We start from the raw sequence: 27,710 nt of genomic DNA, 5'->3' as shown, positions 1-27,710 counted from the left end.
GTTGGCCATCAGGGCTGGTTAGCCATCAGGGCTGGTTGGCCATCAGGGCTGAGTTGGCCATCAGGGCTGGTTGGCCATCAGGGCTGAGTTGGCCATCAGGGCTGGTTGGCCATCAGGGCTGGTTGGCCATCAGGGCTGAGTTGGCCATCAGGGCTGGTTGGCCATCAGGGCTGGTTGGCCATCAGGGCTGAGTTGGCCATCAGGGCTGGTTGGCCATCAGGGCTGAGTTGGCCATCAGGGCTGAGTTGGCCATCAGGGCTGAGTTGGCCATCAGGGCTGAGTTGGCCATCAGGGCTGAGTTGGCCATCAGGGCTGAGTTGGCCATCAGGGCTGAGTTGGCCATCAGGGCTGAGTTGGCCATCAGGGCTGGGTGATTTCACATTTTTTCATTGAATTCAAAGCCTCTCTAATCTCCTCGACTGACACAAGTGATTCGCAAATTGAGTGGAATTAATCCTGAATCACAGGGACATAGTTCTGAATGTGGCGAATGTAGCTTTCATAACCATCTTTCTGAAATTGTGAATTGTAAAGGTTTTCAGGTTTTCATAAAAGGAATTGACAAAGACTGATATTTCAATGGGATCTTTGCATACATAATAAATCGTTAATTTTGAGTGCGGTTATATATATTTTTTTGTAGTTTATTTTCAAGAGCAAAGAAATAACTGGTTTCTTTCCCTTCTTCAATCTATTTAGCTCTTTATCTGAGAAAAGCACCCTTTGTCAGATCTGTGTAAAACTGTTCTAACTCTATTTGTAAAGATTTAAATTCAAACTCTTCTTCTTGATATAAAGTATCTTTCTTTAGAAGCCTGTCAAGATTGATCATTCAATTATTTTCTCTAAGGTGTGTCAGGTGCTTCAGCTCTTTGGCAAGTTTAATAATTTAACTCCCATTTACTTCCATGACCTAAGTCTTCTCTCGCAAAATGATCTTTGGCTAACGATTTGATGATTCCATTGAATATAGGATTTTTAAGAAGTGTGTTGTTTAATTTCCAATATACTCAAATATCCTTAGATTTTTTTAACAGCTTGTAAATTCAGGGAAATCAAATAATGATCAGAAAAGGGAGCAAATTGATGATTTACTGTACATCTATAACAAATTGATGATTTACTGTACATCTATAACAAATTGATGATTTACTGTACATCTATAACAAATTGATGATTTACTGTACATCTATAACAAATTGATGATTTACTGTACATCTATAACAAATTGATGATTTACCATACATCTATAACAAATTGATGATTTACTGTACATCTATAACAAATTGATGATTTACTGTACATCTATAACAAATTGATGATTTACTGTACATCTATAACAAATTGATGATTTACTGTACATCTGTAACAAATTGATGATTTACTGTACATCTATAACAAATTGATGATTTACCATACATCTGTAACAAATTGATGATTTACCGTACATCTGTAACAAATTGATGATTTACTGTACATCTATAACAAATTGATGATTTACTGTACATCTGTAACAAATTGATGATTTACTGTACATCTATAACAAATTGATGATTTACCATACATCTATAACAAATTGATGATTTACCATACATCTATAACAAATTGATGATTTACTGTACATCTGTAACAAATTGATTTACTGTACATCTATAACATTGATGATTTACTGTACATCTGTAACAAATTGATGATTTACTGTACATCTATAACATTGATGATTTACTGTACATCTATAATATTGATGATTTACTGTACATCTATAATATTGATGATTTACTGTACATTTGTAACAAATTGATGATGTACTGTACATCTATACAATTTATGATTTACTGTACATTGAGGAGAGTGCACAGTTATGAACTTTAAAAGTTAGTAATAAATTAATTAGGCACATTTGGGCAGTCTTGATAAAAAAAATTGAAAACAGAAATGCAATGGTTCATTGGATCAGTCTAAAACTTTGTACATACACTGCTCCCATCTAGTGGCCAAAATATAAATTGTGCCTGGGCTGGAATAATACATTATGGCCTTTCTCTTGCATTTCAATGTTATCTTTTACCAGATCTAATGTGTTATATTCTTCTACATTCATTTCACATTTCCACAAACTTCAAAGTGTTTCCTTTCAAATCGTATCAATAATATGCATATCCTTGCTTCAGGTCCTGAGCTACATGCAGTTAGATTTGGGTATGTCATTTTAAGCGAACATTTGAAAAAAAGGGGTGGATCGTTAATTAACTATAAAGTGCTCAAATTCAACTTCTAGTTTAAAACCTTTGTCATTTCAGTGTAAAAAATGTAATTTCATTGTGTTTGACATGTGGCTGTGAATATTTATTATTTAGTTCTGTTTTGTAAGGACAGGGTCCCCAGAATGTGACTACAACCAACCCATCATCTAGCATCCCAGATGTGTCTAATTCTCTCAGGTGATTTTAACACTGTGGATTATCATCACAGCGGCTGGATAGTGTTTATTACTAGTGTGCTGGCTGTGGTTGCATTTCAATGGAGAAAGAGGTAAAGATCCAGTAAATGTACGATGTTTTGACAATCTTTTTTTGACAAAATTATATCTCGGTATACAACGTAAGTTGTAAATTGTACAGTATCCCCCCTGAGGTCACCCCCCCCCCCCCCCCCCCCCCCCCCCCCCTCCAGATAGTACTGTACATGTCATAAACCAGTCCCATGGCAAAATATGTAGAATAGTAGGACATTTGCTCTAAACCAGCAATATTTCTCATAGGCTCATGGCAAAATGTGTAAAATAGCATGAGGTTAGCTATAAAACGGAAATATTTTCTCTCTGCCCATTTAAAAAAAAGAAAATCTATCCCCCACAAAACGTTTTTAAAAAGCCCAAATGTATTTACTCTCAACTGAATTTTTCTATAAACAATTGAACTGAACTGCAACGCCTGCTTAGTTTCACTTCAGCGTGTCTATGCGTCTCTGTTGTGATAGAATCGATCGTACACTCCCACTAGAGGGCAGCACTCCTACACCTCACGCTGTTGAAGCGATAGGTGCGCCTTTTTGTCCCCACTTTTCGCCCCAAAGCATTCGTCCCAAAGCATGACTAGTGTTGGAACCATGACGTAAGGCTATTATTTCATACATTAAGAAAATACACATATTTCAGTTGTTGCCCAACACCCTTTCTTATGCACACTATTTGGTCCTGATTTGTAGACTCACAGATGGGCGGTGTTTTATCTGGTGCTGCTCTTTACAACCGTAATAGACAGTCTATGAAATAGATGGAAATACACGGACCATGAGAATACAGTGATCGGACTAGCTGCCAAAGGAACGCCCGCAAGCTACAACAGAGGTAAGCTTTTAATTATATTTTAAGATAAAGTTTCAGGATAGAAAGTGGCTTGTAGTGCCCAAAGTCGCTCTAAATATTATGATACTACTTTGGATTTTTATATTCTGCATCATACACCAGTGAAATCTTTGTTTAAATGTTGATCCTTCATTGTTATTTGATCCATAGCGTATACTAGCTGTATTTGGCTGGGGTAACAGGTCACATATTGTATTACTAATATGGTCCACTTAAATGGTGGTCGGCTAATGATTTCCTTTAATCTTGTGACAACAACAATGTGGTAGCAACAATATATAGCCTATTTTTAGCCGAAAGAAAATATTTTTCAGAGAGATGTGAGACGATTTCGTGCTCCCTTTTGCTCTGGTCAAGTTGACTAAGCAAAATGGGATTGTGTTCATAAGCTAGCAGTTTTTTTTTTTACAATCATTATTTTAAAGAATGTCAAGTGGCTTAATCTTATTCAAGAAATTGAAACACAGCCTTTTGGGTATGACTCAAAACAGCCTTTATTTTCACTGTGGAATCAAGGTTTTTCTTTTAGGTGTGTTAGGCCTTATTCAATTGGATATTTAAAAAACAAGATGCTGGGTCAGAAGTTATCATTTATCCTCAATGGAGCAAGTGGGGACTCATTCTGCCAGAGAAAGGCAGCTGGCCTGTGTGTAATGGGCTTGGCCAGTCCATTGATGGTAGAATGAAGCCCTTCATTTTGCCTTCACATTTCCAAGGTTAAGTAACTGATCCTATGTTAACAATTCAGAGGCAGATTTCCACACTGAATTAAGCCAGATTCATGGATGTGTGTGTTTGTTTCACCCTCTGTGTGTTCTCCTTATCTTTCATAGGAGACGTGTGTCAAGAGCAGGTGTAAGATGAGGCTTATTTAAACCACTCAAACAGTGTTCAGATCTGTAAGGTAACATCCTTTCAGATGATTGTACAGAAACATGGTTATTAAAAACTATTTTAGTCCGTGGTGGCCTACCCTGGTCCTGGAAAGCTTTGAACTTTGACCCCCACCCATGACTGTCTACTCTGCCCAATGCAGACTATGATGTGTGAGTCCTCCCTGGTGCGATGCCTGCAGCTGTGTGTGTCCTTACTGGTGGTGGTCAGGTTGCAGGGTGAGTGGACATAGCACTAGACATATTGACACATTTCTATTTGTATTAGTAAGTTCCCCACATGATTGTGGTTATGCACGTTTCCACCAAACAATATGTTGTGTACAGTGTTAGACATCTACAATGCCTTCAGAAAGGATTCATATCCCTTGGCTTATTCCACATGTTGTTTTGTTACAGCCTGAATGTATTCAAATAACATGTCTCATCCATCTACACACAATACCCCATAATGACAAAACGGAAACATGTTTTTAGTCATTTACGCAAATTTATTGAAAATGAAATACAGAAATATCTCATTTACATAAGTACACTACATGACCAAAAGTATGTGGACACTTGCTCATCGAACATCTCATTCCAAGGCCATGGGCATTGATATGGATGGAGTTGGTCTAACCTTTTCTGCTATAACAGCCTCCACTCTTTTAGAAAGACTTTCCACTAGATGTTGGAACATTGCTGAAGGGACTTGCTTCCATTCAGCCACAATAGCATTAGTGAGGTCAGGCACTGATGTTGGGCGATTAGGCATGGCTCGCAGTCGGCGTTCAAATTCATCCCAAAGGTGTTCAATGGGATTGAGGTCAGGGCTCTGTGCAGGCCAGTCAAGTTCTTCCACACTAATCTCGACAATCCATTTCTGTATGGACCTTTCTGTGTGCATGGTGGCATTGTCATGCAGAAACAGGAAAGGGCCTTCCTCAAACTGTTGCCACAAAGTTGGAAGCACAGAATCGTCTAGAATGTTGTTGTATGCTATTACCGTTAAGATTTCCCTTCACTGCAACTAAGGGGCCTAGCCCGAACCATGAAAAACAATCCCAGACCATTATTCCTCCCCCACCAAACTTTACAGTTTGCACTATGGATTCAGGCAGGTAGCGTTCTCCTGGCATCCGCCAAACCCAGAGTCGTCTGTCGGAATGCCAGATGGTGAAGTGTGATTCATCACTCCAGAGAACGCATTTACACTGTTCCACAGTCCAATGGAGGCGAGCTTTACACCACTCCAGCCGACGCTTGGCATTACTCATGGTGATCTTAGGCTAGTGTGCGGCTACCCGGCAATAGAAACCCTTTCATGAAGCTCCCGATGAACAGTTCTTGCGCTGACGTTGTTTCCAGATGCAGTTTGGAACTCGGTAGTGAGTGTTGCAACCAGGACAGACGATTTTTACGTGCTGTGCGCTTCAGCACTCGGTGTTCCTGTTCTGTGAGCTTGTGTGGCCTACCACTTCGCGGCTGAGCCGTTGTTGCACCTAGACATTTCCATTTCACAATAACAGCACTTATGGTTGACCGGGGCAGCTCAAGCAGGGCAGAAATTTGACAATCTGTTGGAATTTGGCATCCTATGATGGTACCACGTTGAAAGTCATTGAGCTCTTCAGTAAGGCCAATCTACTGCCAATGTTTGTCTATGGAGATTGCTTTGCTGTGTGCTTAACCTGTCAGTAACTGGTGTGGCTGAAATAGTGGAAAGCAGACTGAACCAGGTTTTTCTCTAGGAAAATCCCTGTGCAAAACTCCCTAGTCCTTGCATATGACAAGAAAATATGGAGAGTGGAACTCAGTAATATGTTGTATTGGATTTGTCTGAAACATAACACTTTCTGTTCAGAACAAAAAGTGAATTGCTTTGTCACATTTTTTTCCATATTAATGTAGTGCCTTGTTGCAAACAAGATGCATGTTTTGGAATATTTGAATTCTGTACAGGCTTCCGTTTTTTGTTCTGTCAATAAGATTAGTATTGTGGAGTAACTACAATGCTGTTGATCCATTCTTTGTTTTCTCCTATCACAGCCATAAGCCTCATGGTGAAATCCCTGTGCGGTTTTCTTCCCCTCCGGGCAACTGAGTTAGGAAGGACGCCTGTATCTTTGTAATGACTGGGTGTACTGATACACCATCCAAAGTGTAATTGATCAATTCACCATGCTCAAACGGATATTCAATGTCTGTTTTTTTTTACCCATCCACCAATAGCTGCCCTCCTTTGTGAGGCATTGGAAAACCTCTCTGGTCTTTGTGGTTGAATCTGTGTTTGAAATTCACTTCTCGACTGAGGGGCCTTACTGTATGTATGTGTGGGGTAAAGAGATGAGGTAGTCATTCAAAAATCATGTTAAACACTATTATTACTCACAGAGTGAGTCCATGCAACTTATTGTGAGACTTTTACTCCTGAACATATTTAGGTTTCCAAAACAAAGGGGTTCAATACTTATTGACATATTAAATTCAGGCTGTAACACATCAAAATGTGGAATAAGTAATGGGCAGGTCAGTCAAACAATAAGTGCATGAGTTGTTTGGCTGATCTGTGATCCCTGTTGTCCCCTCCCCTATCCATGTCCCAGGCAAGGTAACAGCCCCTGAGCGCATGGAGTCCCCAGTGGAGCTCCCCTTCACTCTGACCTGCATGGTGTCTAAGGGGCGTGGGGACAGCCTGAAACAGGTGCGCTGGCTGGATGTCCAGAACAAGACTCTGTTGACCTACGAGCCCAGCCAGAAGGACAGCGTGAGCGGCCAGCAGCATGTAGAGCTGGCCCCCTCCCCCAAGGACACCTCAGCCATCACCATCCGCAGGGTGGGCTTCAGAGACGAGGGCTGCTACACCTGCATCTTTGACCTTTACCCCTCAGGATCGCAAGAGGGACGCACCTGCCTCACCGTCACATGTGAATAAAGAAGAATGTTCAGATTTCCTCTTTGTCATTGCTGTGTTACTCTGTGATTGTAGTCTGAGCGTCACAGCTGAGTATATGGGCATGTCCCAATCATTGTTTTGTACTTCTCTCTTTCCTGCCCTCCTTCACTCCCTCCTTGCCAATTTTTGATCTTAGAAGAGTTAATACGTCAACAGAGGGATGGAGGAAGGGGGCAGAGGTTTTCTGTATTCAGATACAGTGGAAAATCCTGGACATAGGGGGTTTCTGGTCAGCAGCATGGGCACTCACATAACATTTAAAAGGGGCCTGTTGTTGATTCTGAACTCAATTTATACTCCATTTTCTGCCCATCCTTTTGTTTGGTGCCTTTCTTTGTTCTCAGTGGACTCCGTGGTGCCTTGCTACCTATCTGGAGACTGATTCAGGAAAGGAGATACCTAGTCAGTTGCACAACTGAATGCATTTAACTGAAATGTGTCTTCTGCATTTAACCCAAACCCTCTGAATCAGGAAGTCACTCCTCTTTTGATAAACCTCTATACTATAGGGATGTACTCTGATGGATGTAGAGAGATGTCATGACTCCCATCCCCATGTGGTGTTGTCATATGTTCCCATATGTAGCATAGAAGCGGTGGGAGCAGACCCATGTATTTCTGACAGGTTCTGTGTGATCACAGTGGGGGGAGGAGGGCCGAGGAGGGGAGGGGAGGCTCATACTGGTAATCAGAAACTGCTGTTGCAGACAGAACGGTAGACGCACAGATAGCATAGTATGTGTGTGTGTGTCTATCTGTTTGTGTGAACATGTTGTTTTCCTCTCCTCCAGCCCGTGTGATTGCTGAGGGTAACAAGACAGCGATGAGTGGTAAGGCGGCAGTCCTGTCTTGCACCTATGGCCTGCCAGAGAAGGTGCAGAAGGTGCTGTGGAGACATACAGCAGAGCAGGGGGACTCCAGCGAAGTAGCCTCCTATGCCAAGCGCAGCGACCCCATGATCGAGCCGCCCTACCAGGAGAGGGCCTGGCTGACCCCCTCCCTTTCCCATAGCCAGCTGTCCATCAGACCAGTTGGCGTCCAGGATGAGGGCTGCTACACCTGCGAGTACCACACCTACTCAGAGCGAACCAAGAGCGCTACCATCTGCCTCACTGTCTTTGGTAGGAAAGGTTACTATACATACACCTTCTTCACTGTCGTTGCCAGGGTAAAGCTAAACATCCTTCTCACTGTCTAATAGCGTCTACAGTAATGATAGTAACTTATAGTAATGATAGTAACTTATAGTAATGATAGTAACTTATAGTAATGATAGTAACTTATAGTAATGATGATTGAATATATTGGCAGCATACCCACCTTCAGGTGCTTGCGCTTTACACTGTGTTGAATGGGTTTAACTGTCGAGTGATGGGTAGTGCATGATGTTTGAATCCCCAGCATGATAGTTAACATGATACAGACCTGACTGTGCTGAACAAACCAGACTGGTGAATGCTCTCTTTCACTCCATAGAGAAGAGTTATCACTCCTCTGTTATAGTAATATACAGTGCAGACCCTAAAGGGAGGAATAATTCTGCTGTTGTGATTGGCTGATGGTGGTCGATATGTTGTCAAATATTAGGTTATAGCACTGGGAGTTTTTTTGGGCGGTTGCTTCTGCATAGTTTCACCTAAGGAAGGGAGGGAGATTATTTGACAAATGTGTGTGTGTGCACGAGTGCGTGCTCTGACCTCTGTGTCCACTGACAGCGTTGACAGTCTTAAATGACGGACACTGTAGTAGTAACAGTGAAAGAGGCAGTTTAACAATATGCCGCTACTTCTATTTGATGACTACTGCTGCTACAGTATTCTGTAGCCCAGAGGTTCTCCCTGAACAGTCATATGTTCGATGTAAGCTGGGACCTGAAGGCAGCTCCAAAGGGATTGAGGTGGAAAGGAGTGTATCAAATACTGAGCTGTTCTTGACATGTTTGTGGCTGAAAATTAGGTCCATCTGTTGCTGGTAAGGGCTCTTCAGGGAAGAAGTACAGGTACACACACAGACACACACACACACACACACACACACACACACACACACACACACACACACACACACACACACACACACACACACACACACACACACACACACACACACACACACACACACACACACACACACACACACACACACACACACACACACAGGCACAGACACATAAATATACACACTAGTTCCAAATCAGTGTTTGATCATCATTAGTTTTCCGTCTGTTTGAAGTTGTAGTTAGTGGTGTTTGTGTGATTAAGTGAAACACAGACCCAGGCTGGTGGTGTGTCCATAGCAATAACAATGAATATAACGGACTTGGAAGCTCTAACCCTGGCAATTGACTGGTACTGGTACACACAGGCCTGGTATTGTGATGCAATAATTTCCATGTTATTTTGAAATGTTCTATCAACTGATGCTGGATTGCCATGGTAATGTAGAATGTTCATTAAAATGATGCTAACTGATGTGGCTCATGCAATGGAATGTATTTTTCAGAATGTCAGTTGAATTGACTCAACAAATCATAGCAAAGATTGAATGGTACACTTCCTGATTTTACTTCCTGGCATGGGTACACTCAAAATGGCTGCCAGTCCACCCATTATACCATCATTGACTTGAATGGAGACGCCCTTTCTATTCATTCTTATTTCTATGGCTGTGTCTCACTGAGAGAGAGTTTACATTAGCACTAAAGAATGGATCTATTAAAGGGAGAGAGGGGGTACTAAAGTGTGACACCCAAAGTCATGACTGTATTATTGTTTCAGGCAGACAGTGCTCCCTACTGTCTCATCAACACTCCCTCTCTCTCCCCTTTCCCCTTTCTCTCCTTCTTGCTTTCCCTCGCTCTGTCTTTTCCCTGTCAGCCCAGTCAAACAGCAAGGCATTTGTCTCAAATGGAACTTCCAGCGATTCCAACAGAAAAGCCTGTGCCATATCTCTCACTTTCTCTCTCAATTTAATTCAATTCAATTCAATTTCAATTCAAGGGCTTTATTGGCATGGGAAACATATGTTAACATTGCCAAAGCAAGTGAAATAGATAATCAACAAAAGTGAAATAAATAATAAAATTAACAGTAAACAGTTCCAAAAGAATAAAGACATTTCAAATGTCATATTATGTCTATATACAGTGTTGTAATGATGTACAAAAGGGAAAATAAATAAACATAAACTTGGGTTGTATTTACAATGGTGTTTGTTCTTCACTGGTTGCCCTTTTCTTGTGGCAACAGGTCACAAATATTGCTGCTGTGATGGCATACTGTGGTATTTCATCCAGTGGATATGTGAGTTTATCAAACATTTTAGTTTTTTTTTTCCAAATTCTTTGGGGATGTGTGTAATCTGAGGGAAATATGTGTCTCTAATATGGTCATACATTTGGCAGGAAGTTAGGAAGTACAGCTCAGTTTCCACCTCATTTTGTGAGCAGTGTGCACATAGGCTGTCTTCTCTTGAGAGCCAGGTTTGCCTATGGCGGCCTCTCTCAATAGCAAGGCTATGCTCACTGAGTCTGTACGTACGGTAGTCAAAGTTTGGGTCAGTCACAGTGGTCAGGTATTCTGCCACTGTGTACTCTCAGTTTAGGGCCAAATGGCATTGTAATTTTAAATGATTTATACTTTTACTTTTACTTTCAATTCTTAAGTATATTTTAGCTATTACATTTACTTTTGATACTTAAGTATATTTAAAACAAAATACTTTTAGACTTTTACTGTGTGACTCACTTTTACTTCAGTAATTTTCTATTAAGGTATCTTTACTTTTACTCAAGTAGGGAAAGGGGGATACCAAGTCAGTTGTACAACTGAATGCATTCAACTGAAATGTGTCTTCTGCATTTAACCCAACCCCTCTAAATCAGAGAGGAGCGTGGGGCTGCCATAATCGACATCCACGTCTTCAGCGCCCAGGGAACAGTGGGTTAACTGCCTTGCTCAGGGGCAGAACAACAGATTTTAACCTTGTCAGCTCGGAGATTCGATCCAGTAACCTTTCGGTTACTGGCCAAATGCTCTAACCACTAGGCTACTTGTCACCAAGTATGACAATTGGGTACTTTTTCCACCACTGATTAAACTGCTATCATTACCATCACCCCTACTACCCGTACCACTACTATTTGGAATAATAATCACAACAATAATAATAATAACAATAATGGTAATAACAATAATACTAATAATAATGAAGTTACTGCTTACTATGCAAATATTAGTCAGTGTTCCTCAGGCTATGGGAGGCAAATACATATTTGGCTGCAAGAGGAGCTTGCAGCCAAATATTAATCTCCTCTGAGATTAATAAGTTACAATTTGGAATAAATGTAGTAATTTCTGTGAATAATGAATCTGATGGTGAGGAATATTTGACAGAGTAAAGGAGAAAGTGCATCTGTTTCTACCTCCCTTGTCGTGGAGTGACCACATACACACTCTTCTTTTTACGTTCCAATTGGTGGTCACTCAGCCTGTACTTGGTAAGGATCTGTCTCTGCTTCATATCTTTGACAGTGTAGAGATAATCAGCCAATTCATATTCTCTGTTCAGAGCCAGATTATAAGGGCACAAGGTGAGACCCAGATGCAGACATGGGAGGCAGATGGTTTGAGTCTTGATATTTTTTAAACAATTCAAAAGGGGTAGGCAAGAGAATGGTCGTGGACAGGCAAAAGGTCAAAACCAGTTTGGAGTCCAGGAGGTACAGAGTGGCAGGCAGGCTCGAGGTCAGGGCAGGCGGGTACAGACTCCAGAAAACAGGCAAGCGTCAAAAACCAGGAGAACTTGCAAAAGAGAATAGAAGCAGGAGTACGGGAAAACTGCTGGTTGACTTGAAAGGCATACAAGATGAACTGGCACAGAGAGACAGGAAACACAGGGATATATACACCAGGGATAATAAGCGACACCTGGAGGGGTTGGAGATAATCACAAGACAGGTGAAACAGATCTGGGTGTGACACAGATAGCAATTTAGTCAGCTTTGGGATTTTGTTACATTTTTCCAATGTTGTAAATGTCAGTAGACCGCAGTATTGGTACATATCACAGTGCTATGTCAGTAGATAGCAGTCTTGGTACACATCAAATTGCTAAGTCAGTAGATAGCAGTCTTGGTACATATCACAGTGCTATGTTAGTAGATAGCAGTCTTGGTACATATCACAGTGCTATGTCAGTAGATAGCAGTCTTGGTACATATCACAGTGCTATGTCAGTAGATAGCTGTCTTGGTACATATCACAGCGCTATGTCAGTAGATAGCAGTATTGGTACATATAACAGTGCTATGTCAGTAGATAGCAGTATTGGTACATATCACAGTGCTATGTCAATAGATAGCAGTCTTGGTACATATAACAGTGCTATGTTAGTAGATAGCAGTCTTGGTACATAGCACAGTGCTATGTCAGTAGATAGCAGTATTGGTACATATCACAGTGCTATGTTAGTAGATAGCAGTCTTGGTACATATCACAGTGCTATGTCAGTAGATAGCAGTCTTGGTACATATCACAGTGCTATGTTAGTAGATAGCAGTCTTGGTACATATAACAGTGCTATGTTAGTAGATAGCAGTCTTGGTACATATAACAGTGCTATGTCAGTAGATAGCAGTCTTGGTACATATCACAGTGCTATGTTAGTAGATAGCAGTCTTGGTACATATCACAGTGCTATGTCAGTAGATAGCAGTCTTGGTACATATAACAGTTCTATGTCAGTAGATAGCAGTCTTGGTACATATGAAAGTGCTATGTCAGTAGATAGCAGTCTTGGTACATATCACAGTGCTATGTCAGTAGATAGCAGTCTTGGTACATATGAAAGTGCTATGTCAGTAGATAGCAGTCTTGGTACATATCACAGTGCTATGTCAGTAGATAGCAGTATTGGTACATATCACAGTGCTATGTCAGTAGATAGCAGTCTTGGTACATATGAAAGTGCTATGTCAGTAGATAGCAGTCTTGGTACATATCACAGTGCTATGTCAGTAGATAGCAGTCTTGGTACATATCACAGTGCTATGTCAGTAGATAGCAGTCTTGGTACATATCACAGTGCTATATTAGTAGATAGCAGTCTTGGTACATATCACAGTGCTATGTCAGTAGATAGCATTCTTGGTACATATCACAGTGCTATGTTAGTAGATAGCAGTCTTGGTACATATCACAGTGCTATGTCAGTAGATAGCAGTCTTGGTACATATCACAGTGCTATGTCAGTAGATAGCAGTCTTGGTACATATCACAGTGCTATATTAGTAGATAGCAGTCTTGGTACATATCACAGTGCTATGTTAGTAGATAGCAGTCTTGGTACATATCACAGTGCTATGTCAGTAGATAGCAGTCTTGGTACATATCACAGTGCTATGTCAGTAGATAGCAGTCTTGGTACATAGCACAGTGCTATGTCAGTAGATAGCAGTCTTGGTACATATCACAGTGCTATGTTAGTAGATAGCAGTCTTGGTACATATCACAGTGCTATGTCAGTAGATAGCAGTCTTGGTACATATCACAGTGCTATGTTCTGTTGTCTGAATTCCTCCTGGGGTTGCTCCACCTCTACCACAGATCTACTCCAGATTGGTGGTTCATGTGGTTCAGTAGAAACGCCTGTTAAGACACTACTGCTGCTGTGCTATCAGGGCCAAATATCTGTGGCCAGCCAGATCAGTTCTCGCCAACACAAATGTTCTAAATTCCAATGAAAAACATTCCTACCACAGCTCTGAGAACAGACAATTGAAAACAGAGATGATTTGTTGCATATGGATCTCAAGTACAGTATGCACATAGTCACAAGATTCCTACAGTTGATAGTTTTTTCACATATTGATTTTATCTGTGACATCGATTCTCTGCCCAAATAAGTCGATTTTCTCTTGTGATCCAAGTCATCTTTTTTTTAACCTTTGTATAACAAGGCAAGTCAGTTAAAAACAAATTCTTATATACAATGAAGGCCTACTCTGGCCAAACCCTAACCCGGACGCCGCTGTGCGCTGCCCTATGGGACTCCCAATCACGGCCGGTTGTGATACAGCCTGGAATCAAACCAGGGTCTGTAGTAACGCCTCTAGCACTGAGATGCAGTGCCTTAGACCGCTGCACCACTTGGGAGTCACTATGCAGGACCAAGTCAGAGTTAAGTCAACCCACCTGAAAACACACTGATTCACTAAACCCAACATTGATCTTTGATTATCTCTGTGTCTTCCCCAGTACTGCCTAAACCCCAGGTGAGCTACAAGAACACATCTCCAGGGGTGATCGAGGCCAACTGTACAGCCGTGTCACGGCCCCCGGTGGAGATAGTGTGGAACGTGGAGAGGGACAACCGAACTATGGGTCCCCCTGTGACATCACAGCTCCAGCAGGGGGATGGGACCACCCTGGTCATCAGCACCCTCACTGTCCAATCAGGGCTGCTGAAGGACGTGTCCGTCAAATGCCTGGTCCACCATAAGGGTCTGGAGTCACCCATCGCTGTGTCTATGAACACCAAGAGTGAGTGAGACAAACACGAATGTGCACGCACACACAGACATATACACACGCACACACATTGGGAGGAGACAAATGTTTTACATTTATCTTGGCTCAGAGCTAACATTTTTCTATAAGTAGCCTGACCAAACCAAGACAAAGCCAAGAATACTGATCCCTGGGTGATGGATAAACATTTATGACTGACCTAAACACAGTGTTTAAGATTTGAGATCTGTTTTTGTTGAAGTCATTGCCAAGTAGGGTTAATGAGTGTTCATGCCCAAATGGTCAAATCAGATATGTACATAATGAAATCCAAACTTAATCTGAACCAATCAACATATACTTTTAAAAAGTTATCTTTCTCTCTCTCTCTCGCTCTCAATCTCTCTCTTTATCTATCTCCCTCTCTCTCTCTCACTGTCTCTCTTACTCTCTTTCTCTTTCACTCTGTCTCTCTAAATCTCTATCTTATTCTCCCTCTCACTGTCTCTCATTGTCTCTCTCTCCCTGTTTCTCTCAATCTCTCACTTTTTCTATTTTTCTCTGTCTGTCTCTGCTCTCCCTCTCTCTCTCTAGTTGGGACAGCTCTGACCATCTTAATCTCTGTGACCACTGTAGCTGCTCTGCTGGTCATATGTCTCTGCTTCTGCCTCTGGAAGTGTTTCCTGCGCAAAGAAGATGGTGAGTGTGTGTGTGTGTGTGTGTGTGTGTGTGTGTGTGTGTGTGTGTGTGTGTGTGTGTGTGTGTGTGTGTGTGTGTGTGTAAACACCCTCACAGCACAATAGTGATGGAAGAAACTGGGGTCATTCTGAGGTCATTATCACTTTCATTAATTGAGTGTTTGAGCACGTACAGTAGCCATGAAAACATCCTGGAATATAATGTTAGCCCAATGGTGTGTGTGTGTGTGCATGCGTGTGTTTGAGAAAGAGATATGGAATTATGCATCCTTTGAAAATATCAAACCTGTGGTTGGCATTTGTATAATTTAACGATGCCCTAAAGACAAAAGGACAATTGTTTTACATTGTTTGCTAAATTTAACCAGATACCCTCAGGGACCAAGGTGTATCCATTCCTGAATCTTAAAATTCACAGCCGTCACTTGTGTATGAGTGGGGGGAATCGATCACATGAAAAGAGAGCTCTCTGTCCTTGTATCTATCCATCTCTATGCTGACAGCTGTCTCCAGTCACTACAGAGGAATTACAAACATAAAACTTTGCAGCTGGCCAGATGGAGCTGTTTTTAGATGCTATAGTAGTTCTGCTGGTTCTCAGAATGGTATAGGGAACCAATACAAGACGCTACCACCCCAACTTCACATGGGGGGAATTGACAGTCAGCTTGCCTATTACCTGCACTCAACCTGCACTTTGCCTGTTGCCCTAACTTTGGCCTCTTTCTCTATGGACTATGGGGTCATTTAATCTTATTTTAAATGTTTTGCCTAAAATTACATACCAAATCTAACTGCCTGTAGCTCAGGCCCTGAAGCAAGGATATGCATATTATTGGTACCCTTTGAAAGGAAACATTTTGAAGTTAGTGGAAATGTAAATTTAATGTAGTAGAATATAACACAATAGATCTTGCAGAAGAAAATACAAAGAAAAAAACAACCGTTTTTTTTCCACCACCATCTTTGAAATGCAACAGAAAGGTCCCAGTTCTAGCCATCACTTTGGTTGTAATTCCGATGGTGTCCATAAGATGGAAGCAGTGTATGTGCAAAGTTTCAGACCGACAACTTGAAGCATGAGCGAACTACATGGCATTTAGTGTGAAGTCACCCAGGTACATTTGGGCAAATTGTGAAGGAGACATTGGCATTCATATTACATTTTTCTGCAAGAATATCGTCAAATCTGTATACTTGAACTTTAAATTAGCTTTCCAAGTATTAGTAGCCATATTATAAGCTCAACATTTGCAAAACAACCAGTTTTCATAACTTCATAACTCTGAATATTCTTATAATTTTTGTCCAAAAGGAAAAGGCATGCTGTCGCAGAAGGTTAGCACCTACATTTTGCGACAGGCAGAGGGGTTTCAGATACTCCCGTAAAGCCCAGCTCATTGGCTATATAGCTAGCTTTGTTTGACCCCGATTGGTGCTTATTTGACAAAGATACAATCGATCAAATGAAGGTCGGCCGCGTCATCGGCTTGCCATGAAGGCGTCGCTTTCTGACCAAATTTGGTGTTCTATAAGATATACTACACCCCTAATGATATAGTGAAGTCTGGTTACGTTCTAGGATCTCTGAGGAATACATACAAATGGGATTTGCCTGGTTGAAACCACGTTTAGGGTTAGATTTTCACAGATTCCTTTCTTTGCAATTTGAACGAGTGGAAATACAAAATCGATCGTGCATGCTTTATGGACCTTTTTAGGATATGAAAAATTATTTTATCTAACAAAACTTCATTTTATCTCTGGGACCCTTTGGATGATAAATCAGCACAAAATTTCAGAATGTAATTACACATTTCACCTTCAGAGGTGAATTTATCAAAACCTATCGCAGTGAAAAAAGTGTTTTGTTGTTAGGAGCTCTCCTCAAACAATAGCGGCATTTTTTCACAGTAATAGCTACTGTAAATTGGACAGTGCAGTTATATTATCAAGAATTTAAGCTTTCAGCCGATATAAGACACTTATATGTACCGACATTTGTTGTTTCTCTAAAATCTGCGATGGTGACAAAAGGCTCTGCATGATTTACAGCTGTTCCGTTGATGGGACGCCGATCCCTAATTAAAAGAACCTCTGTGTCATCGCTGGTTTCAGCATTGCTAGTGCTCTGTGCAGAATGGAGATGTTATACATAAAGGATCGTAAGGGATACAACAAATAAGAGTGTGCCCAAACTAGGGCTGTGGGGGTCATGACATTTTGTCAGCCAGTGATTGTCAAGCAAATAACTGTCGGTCTCACGGTAATTGACCGTTAATTAACATAAACACGTTTAGCATCTCCTGGCTTCCACACACTGATGCAGACTGTTGAAACATCTACATTTTAAAAAGTAGAATAAATCCATGTAATATAGTCTACACTATCACAGTAAATCCATGATTTATTTTAGACAGGTCTAAAGAAACATGATATGAAGAAAATGTAACCTATTTCAGAAGAACAGAATAGCATATTCTGAGTTGTCATTATTATTAGCAGGTAGCCTAGTGGTTAAAGAGTTGGGCCTGTAACCGAAAGGTTGCTAGAATGAATCTCCGAGCTGACAAGGTAAAAATCTGTCGTTCTGCCCCCGAACAAGGCAGTTAACCCACTGTTCATTGTAAATAAGAATTTGTTATTTTATTTATTTAACCTTTGTTTAACTAGGCAAGTCACTTAAGAATGAATTATTATTTACAATGACGGCCTAGGAACAGTGGGTTAACTGCCTTGTTCAGGGGCATACCGACAGATTTTTACCTTGTCAGCTCGGGGATTGACCCAACGCTCTAACCACTAGGCTACCTGCCGCCACTTCTTAACTGACTTGCCTAGTTAAATGAAGGTTAAAATATATCTATTTTTTAAATGTTACGCCCTGATCTGGCTATGCCATATGGCTGTGGGCTACACAGTTCATTTAGCAGACAAGATCTGCTTTGAAATCCATGGCATTATTTTTGATTATTTTATAGTATGAAGCATTCAATTGAACATAGCTGAATAAAATAGAAAGGAAATTTTCTCCAAATGATTTGAAGGAGTGCGGCTATTCTGTGTTGAGCGGTTAACAAGGAAACAGGTCCTCCTATATGTTTAATTTAGAGTTATTTATTTAACTTTAGTTATGATACAAACGTAAGGCTATATGTTTTGAAATTGTTATCAATTTTAAGGCTGAATGATGTGATTAATGATGATTTGAAAAAAGCATGAAAGGCATGAGCTTTGCTCTGTTTCTTGCACAGGCTGCACACACTTCATCAGTCTCCCATTCACAATTTGACAAGCACTTGATCATATTCTCACCCATCAGACTATTCTTAATTTAATCTGGTCTTTACATATAGAATTATTATTATTATTATTTGATTATTACAAATTTGTTTGTACTTTTTACCTGTTTTTCTCCCCAATTTCGTGATATCCAATTGGTAGTTACAGTCTTGTCCCATCACTGCAACTCCCGTATGGACTTGGGAGAGGTGAAGGTCGAGAGCCATTCGTCCTCCGAAACACAACCCTGCCAAGCCGCACTGCTTCTTGACACACTGCTCGCTTAACCCGGAAGCCAGCCGCACCAATGTGTCGGAGAAAACACTGTAAAATTGGCAACCGAAGTCAGCTTGTAGGCGCACGGCCCGCCTCAAGGAGTCGCTAGAGCGCGATGGGACAAGAAAATCCCGGCCGGACAACTCCTCTCCTTACCCAGACAGCGCTGGCCCAATTGCGCGCCGTCTCATGGGTCTCCCAGTCACTGCAGTCACTGCCACCCGGATTGAACCCAGGGCTGTAATGACACCTCAAGCACTGCGATGCAGTGCCTTAGGCCGCTGCGCCACTTGGAAGGCCGGTGGAATCATTTTTTATTTCGAGTGGCCCACAACAGTGAATGGAAGTTACATGCTGTTATGGTTTCAAGCACAGGCAGCGAGTCCATAAGGCTTGGGGAAGTTAACATTTTCCTAAAGTAAATTGAATTAAATTGCCAAAATTATATAGCCTAATTAACATACTCCTGTCTATACAGAAATATATACAATAATTCTAAATAGACTACTAAATCATGATTTGGCCACAGAGGATATTTACCTTTATTTTTTTTTTTACAAATGTTTTATCGTATTGCCTACAGTCTGAAGGAAAGGCAGCATGCGCAATTTGGGCAGATTGTTCTTGAGTTGCCACTGTCTGTCAAACGTAGAGAGGCCAAGCCAGGCATGTCGCAATATTTAAAAAAAACATTGCAGGAAAACATTGTTTAGAAAGGAAAGGGTTGATGCTGTAAAGAGAAGACAATGAAAATACTAATCTGTCTTTTAGTAATCAAAAAGGTGACTTTTGTCAATATATTAGGCTCTATTTACTCTCAGATTCAAAAATGCTAATTAGCATCAAAGTAGACATCATTCAAAACTACAAATCTGTGCAAGCTCCTGCACATCATCTCCAGCTGACACCTTTACTAACAGGTATTGTGTCAATTTAAAACTTGCACAAGACAGTTCACAGAATTGTCAATTTAAAGAAATGTATCTAATTTATGAGTTACTACATTTAACTAATATTCGATACTTAATCCAGAGATACTTACCTTTTTCTCAATTTGGCATTCTCGTCCAGATCATAATTGTCACGTTCCTGACCTGTTTTCTGTTAGTTTTGTATGTGTTAGTTGGTCAGGACGTGAGTTTGGGTGGGCAGTCTATGTTTTCTGTTTCTATGTTGGTTTAAAGGGTGACCTGATATGGCTCTCAATTAGAGGCAGGTGGTTGTCATTTCCTCTGATTGAGAGTCATATTAAGGTAGGTGTTTTCACACTGTTTGTTGTGGGTGGTTGTCTTCCGTGTCTGTGTATGTTGCGCCACACGGGACTGTTTCGGTATGTTTGTTCCTTCGGTTTTTGTGTAGTCTGTTTTCCCGGTTCGTGCGTTCTTCGTGTTACATGTAAGTTCTTACGTTCAGGTCAGTCTACATCGTTTATTGTTTTGTTAGTTAGTCAAGTATAGTTTGTTTTCGTCTTGTTTAAATAAATATCATGTCATATCACAACGCTGCGCCTTGGTCGAATCACTACTCCTCCTCTTCGTATGAAGAGGAGGAGGACCACCTCTACAATAATGGCATTTGTATTTCTTTATGATAGCCACACTAGCTGTAACGGCTGTCGTAGTCGTTCTCCTCCTCAGACGAGGAGGAGCATGGATCGGACCAAGATGCGGATTGGTAAGTATTCATATTTTAATGGGAAACAACAAACACTACAAAATACAACAACCAACAAACGTGACTAACCTGAAACAGTCCTGTGTGGCCCAAACACTGACACAGGAACAAACACCCACAAAAACACAAGTGAACCCTGGCTGCCTTAGTATGACTCTCAATCAGGGACAACGATTCACAGCTGTCTCTGATTGAGAATCATACCAGGCCGAATACAAAATCCCAACATAGAAAATCAAACCTAGACCAACCCACCCAACTCACGCCCTGACCAACTAAAACAAATACATAACAAAGGAAAACAGGTCAGGAACGTGACAGAACCCCCCCCCTTAAGGTGCGAACTCCGGGCGCACCAGCACAAAGTCTAGGGGAGGGTCTGGGTGGGCGTCTGTCCACGGTGGCGGCTCTGGCGCTGGTCGTGGTCCCCACCCCACCATAGTCAACCCCCGCTTCCGTGGCCTCCTCCCAATCTTCACCCTCCATGTCAATCCCACTATTCCAAAGGGCAGTAACAGACTGAGGGGTAGCAGCTGACTGAGGGGTAGCACCTGACTGAGGGGCAGCACCAGGATAAGGGGCAGCACCAGGATAAGGGGCAGCACCAGGATAAGGGGCAGCACCAGGATAAGGGGCAGCACCAGGATAAGGGGCAGCTCCGGACTGAGGGACGGATCCTGGCTGGCGGAAGGCTCTGGCGGATCCTGGCTGGCGGAAGGCTCTGGCGGATCCTGGCTGGCGGAAGGCTCTGGCGGATCCTGGCTGGCGGAAGGCTCTGGCGGATCCTGGCTGGCGGAAGGCTCTGGCGGATCCTGGCTGGCTGGCTCTGGCGGATCCTGGCTGGCTGGCTCTGGCGGATCCTGGCTGGCTGGCTCCGGCAGCTCCTGGCTGGCTGGCAGCTCCTGGCTGGACGGCTCTGGCTGGTCCTGGCTGGACGGCTCTGGCTGGTCCTGGCTGGACGGCTCTGGCTGGTCCTGGCTGGACGGCTCTGGCTGGTCCTGGCTGGACGGCTCTGGCTGGTCCTGGCTGGACGGCTCTGGCTGGTCCTGGCTGGACGGCTCTGGCTGGTCCTGGCTGGACGGCTCTGGCTGGTCTTGGCTGGACGGCTCTGGCTGGTCCTGGCTGGACGGCTCTGGCTGGTCCTGGCTGGACGGCTCTGGCTGGTCCTGGCTGGACGGCTCTGGCTGGTCCTGGCTGGACGGCTCTGGCTAGTCCTGGCTGGACGGCTCTGGCTGGTCCTGGCTGGACGGCACTGGCTGGTCTTGTCTGGCGGACGGCTCTATAGGCTCATGGCAGACGGGCGGCTTTGCAGGCTCATGGCAGACGGGCGGCTTTGAAGGCTCAATACAGACGGGCAGTTCATGCGGCGCTTGGCAGACGGACAGTTCAGACAGCGTTGGGCAGACGGGCAGCTCTGACGGCTCGGGACAGACGGGCAGCGCTGGGCAGGCAGACAGTTCAGACCACGCTGGGCAGGCAGACAGTTCAGGCAGCGCTGAGCAGGCAAGCAGCGCAGGCGGCGTTGGGCAGACGGCCGACTCTGACCTGCTGAGGCGCACAGTAGGCCTGGTGCGTGGTGCCGGAACTGGAGGCACTGGGCTGGAGACACGCACCACAGCGAGAGTGCGTGGAGGAGGAACAGGGCTCTGGAAACGCACTGGAAGCCTGGTGCGTGGTGTTGGCACTGATGGTACTGGGCTGGGGTGGGAAGGTGGCGCCGGATATACCGGACCGTGAAGGAGGACACGCGCTCTTGAGCACCGAGCCTCCCCAACCCTACCAGGTTGAATGGTCCCCGTAGCCCTGCCAGTGCGGCGAGGTGGAATAGCCCGCACTGGGCTATGCAGGCGAACCGGGGACACCACCTGTAAGGCTGGTGCCATGTACGCCGGCCCGAGGAGACGTACTGGAGGCCAGATACGTTGGGCCGGCTTCATGGCACCCGGCTCGATGCCCAACCTAGCCCTCCCAGTGCGGCAAGGTGGAATAGCCCGCACTGGGCTAAGCACGCGTACTGGGGACACCGTGCGCTCCATCGCATAACACGGTGTCTGACCAGTACGACGCCCTCTCACTCCACGGTTAGCCTGGGAAGTGGGCGCAGGTCTCCTACCTGCCCTCGGCCCACTACCTCTTAGCCCCCCCCCAAGAAATTTTTGGGTGAGCCTCTCGGGCTTCCAGCCGCTCTGCCTTGCTTTCGCCTCGTAATACCTCCTCTCCGCTTTCGCTGCCTCCAGCTCCGCTTTGGGGCGGCGACACTCCACTGGCTCTGCCCAGGGTCCTTTACCGTCTAGGATTTCCTCCCAAGTCCATTCCTCTTCTCCCCATTGCTGTTGTTCCTGCCTTCCTTCTCCACTCCGCTTGATCCTGTTTTGGTGGGTGTTTCTGTTAAGATAGTCGTAGTCGTTCTCCTCCTCAGACGAGGAGGAGCATGGATCGGACCAAGATGCGGATTGGTAAGTATTCATATTTTAATGGGAAACAACAAACACTACAAAATACAACAACCAACAAACGTGACTAACCTGAAACAGTCCTGTGTGGCCCAAACACTGACACAGGAACAAACACCCACAAAAACACAAGTGAACCCTGGCTGCCTTAGTATGACTCTCAATCAGGGACAACGATTCACAGCTGTCTCTGATTGAGAATCATACCAGGCCGAACACAAAATCCCAACATAGAAAATCAAACCTAGACCAACCCACCCAACTCACGCCCTGACCAACTAAAACAAATACATAACAAAGGAAAACAGGTCAGGAACGTGACACTAGCAGCTAAATATCATTTCATTTTGGAGGGTAAATACAGGGAAATATATTTCTAAAAGTCACCTTGTCCTAAAGAGATTTACAGAGTTATCAAAACTTCACGCCAGGGTGTATTCTTTCTCTGTCTGTTTCTTTTTCTCTCTCTTTCACTCTCTCTCTCGCTCCTCTGCACAGACGGAGTCTGAAAGGAGGAAGTGATATTCAGCCAATCAGAGAATGTTCCTCAACATTCTGCTGCACCTTCAGAAGTGAAGCAAGGCCCACCTCAAGAAGAGGACACACAATACAATCCATCATGACCAACATCACAGGGTCACTGAGAATCTGAATCCATCCACTCAAAACACCAATTGTTTAGTCACAATGGCTTGTGACTAAAGAGTTTCATAGTAGAGAGTTTCATAGTAGGAGTGCTGATATGCGATCAGATTTCCCTTTCAGATCATAATAAATAAGATTACATGGACAGTCACATACCTGATCCTAGGTCAGCACTCCTACTCTGAGACTCTTTGAATACGACCCAGAATAATCACAACACATCCTAACAGATCTGAACCTAACCTTGTCCTCTGATAACCCCAATCAGCATCAATATATATATCATGTGATGCTGACTAATTATTTTATTCTTGTAACTGCCTTGGTTTCTTTGTGCTATTATAAAGTATGTTCCCGAGATGAAAGGGACTATGTTCGTGGGGAAACCATGAAAACTCTGAATGAGAAGTGAAAATACCTTAGTCTACCATGGTATTACAGTATTCAGTGGCTTGTGATACACTGAATGCAGAAGAGATGAGTAGTTATTGTATGGAATTTACAAACTTTAAAGTCCCACTTTAGACCACTGTAATGCAGCTTCTGTGGAGGACCTACCCTTTTGAACCCCCCAGAATGCACTCTATTTTCATTCTATTCTCAGTGTTTTATGAGACAGCCTGCTTTGCCAAGTTATTTGCCAATTAAGTGTACATAATGTGTATGCGACTGACAGTATTTAGCTAAGCGTAATTTCTTTCTGGAACCTCCTACAGATGTAGGATCTTAATTTGATCACCATGTGGAGGGAGAATTTTCCTACAGGAGAATTTTTCTGCAATGTAGTGTATTTGAGGCTTAAAAAGGCTTCTAAAGTTTGTAATTTCCACTTTGAAATTCCAGACTTGATTTTCCCTTATGAAAAATTGGTAACACTTTATTTGACACCCAGTGTCATAACAAGTTAGAATGCTGTCATAACCATGTCATAATATGTCATAACAACTGACATAACTTGTCAAAATCTGTCATAATATTGCCATAACACTGTCATGACCAGTATATTTACACATGTTGTGACATACAGTATATTGCGTTATTTTATGGCTGGTTGTGACATCTACACAAATTAGTTTTTTTTTTCGTTTAAAAGTGTGTTTCTTCAATAGTTTGTGGATGTTTTCATGAATTCTTTACAGGCATCATATTTTAAATAGCTTGACCATCCCGTGTCACTTTACTTGGACTAAGAAAATACACTTTATGACACTGTCAAGAAGCATTATGACCATCATAATGCCAGATAGGCCTATCACGTACATGCCCTTATGTCAGTCATTAGTCAAAAAGAGGGAGTCTTGTCCTGCTCTTAAAATCTGCTCCTGCATTCATCCCAGTCATCAGCAACAGAGCATTGGAGTAGGTGCATGTCTGACATTAGTGTGTGCGTAATTACAATGATCATTTAATATGGTCAATAAATACAAAAATCTATAACATAAACATAGTGTTGACATGAAGTGTTTGCCCTCTGTGGTAGGTGTTGTGGGGTTTGACACTCTTATGTAGGTGTCATAACCAGCCATATAATAACGCAATATATGTCACAACAGATCTAAATATATGTATCGTGACAGTGATATGACCATATTATAACAGGTTATGACAAGTTATTGAAACTGTTATGACATATTATGGCATGATTATGACCGTGTCATTACGTGTTATGACGCTGAGTGTCAAGTAAAGCGCTACTGAAAAATGGATCAACCCCTACAAAAATGTTATATCCCACCTAATAATTCACATTTACTGTTGCTGCAGGATTCTTTTCCTGCTGTATCAAACTGTCTCAATTCAAAATCCTACATCTGTTGCATGCTGGCAGTGATAAAGCTATCTGTAAGGGTTCAACCGCAGGTCTCAGACATAGACCACTTACTCAGAACTCTAGCAGAGTTGGCGAGAGGGTGGTGGAATTTATGGTCAGATAGAAATATTTTATAAAATGATACCATTAATGCCATTTTTATCATGGGGAGAGGGTGAAAAACTGTAGTTATGAGTTGTTTGTGAGTGTGTGTGTTTTCACATTCCATGGTCAGATGGTTTAATGTGATTCCCAGTAGAAGACGTGTATGAATATGTGCAATGGCTTTCCTTTTTAATCATTGCCACCAAGGAGTGGCCAGGCCATCAGTATTATCAGGTCTCTGCAGATTTAAGCTTCATGAAATGCTGACCCGATTTACTTCATCTGTATAAGCATCAGATAGCAGTCAAGGTTAATTGCCTTTTTAGGAGAAAACTGTCATGGTTTGCTATCATAATGCATCTTCTGTGCTACTTCTCTAATTGCGTCATCATACACATCACTTTACTTAGAGGTTTTTTCCCAGTATGTACATTGACTGCTGTGATATGTGATGTAACCATTGAATATGTGTGTGGAGGGCTCTTACCAGATAACATGTGTTTCATAATGTGCCTTCTTCCAGAGTCACTTCACATGCTGAAAAAGCAACTAACCACATCAAAGGTCAACACAACCCCCGTATGAAGGAAGATGCTGTCACTTGAAAATGTACTGTGTGATGATGACGTGATGAAATGTAAGATAAAAACTTTTAGAAAAAGGTCTAGTGTATTACTGGTTGTTAAATAATTGACACTTAATACTGAACATTGAAAGTTGACGAAGCAAAACTGAGGTTTTTGAGTTTGTATCCCAGGAATGGAATTCTGTGGCCAGTCTCTGTACACCTGGATTGACTTTAAAGAGAGAGGGGGGAAAGGTGGAATTATTCTCCTCTTGGCTGTTTGTCCATATCTGGCTTCCATATGCACTTTGTTCCAAGTCTGTTTTATCCTGAGCCGTTTGATAGGGGTACCGAGCTTTGGAGAATAAACACACACACACACACACACACACACACACACACACACACACACACACACACACACACACACACACACACACACACACACACACACACACACACACACAGCTGCAAATAGGCCAGCTTCAATCTGTAAGGGCAGCTCTGCAGTGAAGGCTGGTTAAAGTGTGTTTATTAGCTCTGTGTCACAAACACTGCCCTCTGTGACTGCCCTTTGTGACTGCCCTCTGTGACTTCCCTCTGTGACTTCCCTCTGTGACTGCCTTCTGTGTGGGACTGTGTTATCTTGGCTTGGTGTGCAGTAGAACAGATTATTGTCTGAAAATTGAATATTTTCTTATGAGAGATCAGATCACTAGTTTTCCACACAGTTTTAGCATGGCCAGGAATGTGTTTGTGTGTCTTCAGAACTAAATCCACAACCTGTTCCATTTCTTATGCACATTGTACACTCAAGAGGAATAGATGCTTTCTCTATCAATATCAGGTTTGATCATGGAATAGTACTGGAATCTGTCATCATTCTCACGTTTGCTCCAAACCCACCCTCCAGTGACACACCCAGTTTCCCTCATACTAATGAGACTGAGTGTAGTGTGTTGTTAGGGTTGATTTTGGACCAATCCCACAGTCATACCCCTCTTACACACCTTGTCCACCCTGTCATAAGGTTTCTGGGACTGTAGCGTGATGAAGTCACATGGGTTCTGTATGACCTCAATCTGGATGCAGTCTGCCATTTCTCTCTCACCACCCATCTACCACCCCTCCATCCATCTATCTATCTATCCATCCATCCATCCACACCTCCATCCACACCTCCCTCCCTCCCTCCCTCCCTTCTTTCCTCAGATGGCGTGTTCTCGCCACCCCTCTGGCGGCTGAACGAGGGCTTTGTCCTCTAAAGAAAACATACATTGCCACTAGTGTGTCCAGGGCTGCAGCTAAGGCCAACGAGCAGATATGAGAGTGTGGGCTGATTGTGTGTGTGTGTGTGTGTGTGTGTGTGTGTGTGTGTGTGTGTGTGTGTGTGTGTGTGTGTGTGTGTGTGTGTGTGTGTGTGTGTGTGTGTGTGTGTGTGTGTGTGTGTGTGTGTGTGTGTGTGTGTGTGTGTGTGTATTACAAGGACAGAGGGC

The 27,710-nt window shown here is 42.8% G+C and overlaps 1 protein-coding gene across 1 annotated transcript; it reads left to right on the top strand.

Moving 5' to 3' along the window:
- Window positions 1–4,406: 4,406 nt before the first annotated feature.
- LOC120058098 (OX-2 membrane glycoprotein-like) lies at window positions 4,407–27,479 on the top strand. Its single transcript, XM_039006573.1, has 6 exons — window positions 4,407–4,479; window positions 6,849–7,169; window positions 7,990–8,319; window positions 14,455–14,739; window positions 15,301–15,405; window positions 27,427–27,479. The coding sequence occupies exons 1-6, from the start codon at window positions 4,407–4,409 to the stop codon at window positions 27,477–27,479; spliced, it is 1,167 nt and encodes a 388-aa protein (XP_038862501.1).
- Window positions 27,480–27,710: the final 231 nt, after the last annotated feature.

Source organism: Salvelinus namaycush, chromosome 13, assembly GCF_016432855.1.
Source record: "Salvelinus namaycush isolate Seneca chromosome 13, SaNama_1.0, whole genome shotgun sequence".
Lineage (NCBI taxonomy): Eukaryota > Metazoa > Chordata > Actinopteri > Salmoniformes > Salmonidae > Salvelinus > Salvelinus namaycush.
Note: the sequence above shows the minus strand (reverse complement) of the source record. Positions and strands in the feature narration are given on the sequence as shown.